Genomic DNA, 3,706 nt, shown 5'->3' on the forward strand with positions numbered 1-3,706 from the left:
TTCGTAGACTCTGGCATTGTCGTGGTAGGAGGTAGCCACAGGCGGTGGTGGAGCTGGCGCACTCGCGGAAGGCTGTGCACCAGAGGATGGGGCAATGATGCGCGCAGTTTGTTTCAAGCGAGCCATCGTGAGATAGCTGCAAATGGAGAAAAAACGAAAAGGTCAGAATGAATGGAAGAAGAGGGAATGATGAATGTTTCGGTGAAAACAGAGAGGGGAAAGGAGAAGGAGATGCCCAGGTGAAAAGAGAAAGAAGAAGAAGCAGAAGTCAGAGCGAGGGCATGAAAAAACCCTAGCGCGGGTTCGAGAGAGGGAAATAGAGAAGATGAATGCATGATAACCAGAATGATAAATGCAATCGGTAAAGATGACCAAAAAGGGGCCAGGGAGAAGAAAAACCATACCTTTGGATGATCGCAAGAGTTTGGGAAGCAGAAAATTTGAAGAAAGATGGGTGCGCAGAGGAGAAGTTCGCAGAGAGTCTGGGAGTCGAATGAAGAAGATGGAGGAACAGTGAAAGGGCGCGCCAATTTGAATAAGAGAAGCGCTAGCGACGCACAGCGCTGGCCGTTGATGGGGCCACGTGTCGCGAGATTAAGAGAAGAAGTCCAAACGTTAAAGAAGCAGCACGTGAGGTGGCACGTGAGGCGGCCCCACTTGCCACGTGGACTGAGGGCACGACCACTTAGTCTCTTCGCTGAGAACGAGTTCTCGACTCGAGACTGGGGGGCTTGTGATCCGATCGGTCATCGGTAGTCGATGACGTCAGCAACAGAGAACCACGTGGACCACTCGCAGGGTGACACGTGGACCAGGTGGCAGAGAGGTCAGGGGGACGATCGCCAAGAGCGGTGATCGGTGGTCAGTAACCAAGTGACCACCGACAGATCAGGCGGCAGAGAGGTCGGGGGACAGATCATCCAGAATGGTGATCGGTGGTCAGTAGCCAAGTGGCCACCAACAGACCAGTTCTCAGACTAACGCCTGAAGGCAGAACGCGAGGAGCAAATAAACACTGATCAGTCATCGGGTGTATTGTCATCGGGGTCTCGTGTTACACGCAGTTAAACTGGGACTGAGGTTCCCAGCGAGAGCGTTACGCATGGATCTCGCATGAGTACACCTCAGGGAATCATGCACGAGAGTGGCCTGAGGGAACTGGTAAACCAGTCAGTGATTGGTTATTCCCTCACCCATGACGTGCGTGGCATCGTGAAGGGTGAGTCGCCTACGCAGAGAGCAACGTTTGTGAGTATGCCTAGACCAACCACACCCGACGTTCTCCCAAGAGTATGCGATTTGCCCAGATAAGAGAAACATCCTAAGTTACTCTGTAAGGGCGTAACTTAGGCACACAAAGAGAAGCGCTAGAGCCCTTCCAGTAAGTGACACGTGTGTTGTTAGATGTGAGTTGCAGGCCTCCACGTGTCACCATCTGAGAGGGGTGCGGTCCAGACAAAAGTGCACTCCGTACCATTAAGGGTACAGACAGGCGCAGCCCAGCGCAGAAACGCGCGGACACGCACAGACACCCACACTCTCTGATTCTGCAGGTACACTGTCTCTGAAAAGCACAACAGGGTTCTGACACATGCCAGAAAAGCATAACAGAATTCTGTTATGCCCAGAAACAGAGAGAGAGACATAAAAGAGAATCAGGGAGAGATTGAGGGGGGACGAAAAACAGAGTACAAGAGTTTTTCACACACACTACTAGTTTTCTAGTCTTTGGTGGTTCTGTGGACTAACTTGATCGTCGGAGTGCAAACGGCCGCTAGAGGCGCCGTCTGTGTGTTTTGCAGGTCACGTTTGGAGATCCAAGAGAAGGTTCTAAGGGTGATCCTGTGGAAAACGCAGTCGCGTAGACGGGACCAAGAGTGCTACGAAGCGATTCCTCCATGTTCGAGTTGCCGGCAGGATCATGTTCCCTTGGGACATGTACTAGCTCAAGAGCGTTAAATGCTCCTCTCAACAGTTGAACGTATTGCAGATATGCCGCCATCTGTGGGTCTTTGGCCTGGAACTCACCCGACACTTGCCCTGTAATCAGTTGGGAATCACTCTTTACCAAGAGATTCTGCGCGCTCATTTCTTTAGCTAGGAGCATTCCTGCAATCAGGGCTTCGTATTCAGCCTGATTATTACTTGCCCTGAAGGCGAAGCGCAGAGCTTGCTCGATCAACACACCATTGGGTCCCTCCAAGACTATTCCCGCACCACTTCCCTGCAGATTGGAGGAGCCATCAACCGAGAGCAAGCCCCGCGAGCCCGCCTCCACCTCTTGTTCACCTCCGCGCGAGAGTTCTGCCACAAAATCCGCGTATACTTGCCCTTTGATGGATCCTCTAGACTCATACTGGATGTTGAATTCTGACAACTCCACCGCCCAGCGCACCATTCTTCCAGCCACGTCAGGCTTCTGCAGCACCTTCTGTATAGGGAGGTTTGTCATCACTACCACCGTAAAGCTATGGAAGTAATGACGGAGCCTCCTGGCTGAAAACACCACTGCTAACGCTGCCTTCTCCAGCGCCTGGTATCTCGTCTCCGCGCCTTGTAATGCCTTGCTCACGAAATAGATGGGCTTTTGACTCTGGTCCTGCTCCTGGACCAGCACAGAGCTGATAGCCCGCTCTGTCACCGTGAAGTACAGCCGGAGGGGCACGCCTGTTACCGGTTTGCAGAGGACCGGTGGCGTCGCCAGGTATTCTTTCAACTTAATGAAAGCCGCTTCGCATTCGTCAGTCCATGCAAAGCGACTATTTCTCTTGAGGCACTGGAAATATGAGTGCCCCTTCTCTCCCCCGGCAGAAACAAACTTTGAGAGCGGCGCCATCCGCCCCGTCAGCTGCTGCATTTCCTTTACTGACGTCGGGCTTCGCATGGCGATAATCACTGCGCATTTGTCGGGGTTCGCCTCTATTCCCCTCTCCGTGAGCATGAAACCTACGAACTTACCGGCCTCTACCCCGAAGAAACACTTCTCAGGGTTTAGTTTGAGGCGTTATTTGGATATAGTGACGAACAACTCCTCTAGGTCTGCCACGTGTTGTGCCCTATCCTGCGACGCCACTACCATGTCATCCACGTAGGCGTATACATTCCTTCCTAACATGGGTGCTAGGACCTTGTCCATCAGCCTTTGGTAGGTGGCGCCCGCGTTTTTCAGCCCAAAAGGCATCACCTTGTAACAGTAACTGCAAGTCTCTGTCATGAATGCAGTTTTGCTCTCATCTCTCGGGTGCATTTTGATCTGGTTGTATCCAGAGAATGCATCCAGGAAGCTAAGCACCTTGCAGCCGGATGCACTATCCACCAACGCGTCGATGCCGGGTAGTGGGTACGAGTCCTTCGGGCATGCCTTATTTAAGTCCGTGAAGTCCACGCACATCCTCCACTTCCCATTCGCCTTCTTCACCAGGACAACGTTGGCTAGCCACTCAGGGTATTGAATCTCCCTGATGTGGCCAGCACCAAGCAGCTTCTGCGTTTCCTCCTTTACCACCAGCTGCCTCTCTTCGTTAAACTTTCTCCTTCTTTGGCGCACGGGGCGGACCGTGGCGTCCATGCTGAGGTGATGACATAGGAAATCCGGGTCGATGCCGGGCATATCCGAGGCAGACCATGCGAAAGCATCCAAGTGGCGTGAAATCACCCCTGCCACCCCCTCCTGCTCTTCTTGGCTCAACAAACGCCCTAACGCCCT

At 52.8% G+C, this 3,706-nt stretch overlaps 1 protein-coding gene across 1 annotated transcript; it reads right to left on the reverse strand.

The window, feature by feature from the left end:
* Positions 1-1,774: 1,774 nt before the first annotated feature.
* On the reverse strand, positions 1,775-2,398 carry LOC137837527 (uncharacterized). Its single transcript, XM_068646547.1, has one exon. It carries the CDS (start codon positions 2,396-2,398, stop codon positions 1,775-1,777), a length of 624 nt encoding a protein of 207 aa, XP_068502648.1.
* Between the last annotated feature and the right edge of the window lie 1,308 nt (positions 2,399-3,706).

The sequence above is a fragment of the Phaseolus vulgaris genome, chromosome 11 (assembly GCF_000499845.2).
Source record: "Phaseolus vulgaris cultivar G19833 chromosome 11, P. vulgaris v2.0, whole genome shotgun sequence".
Lineage (NCBI taxonomy): Eukaryota > Viridiplantae > Streptophyta > Magnoliopsida > Fabales > Fabaceae > Phaseolus > Phaseolus vulgaris.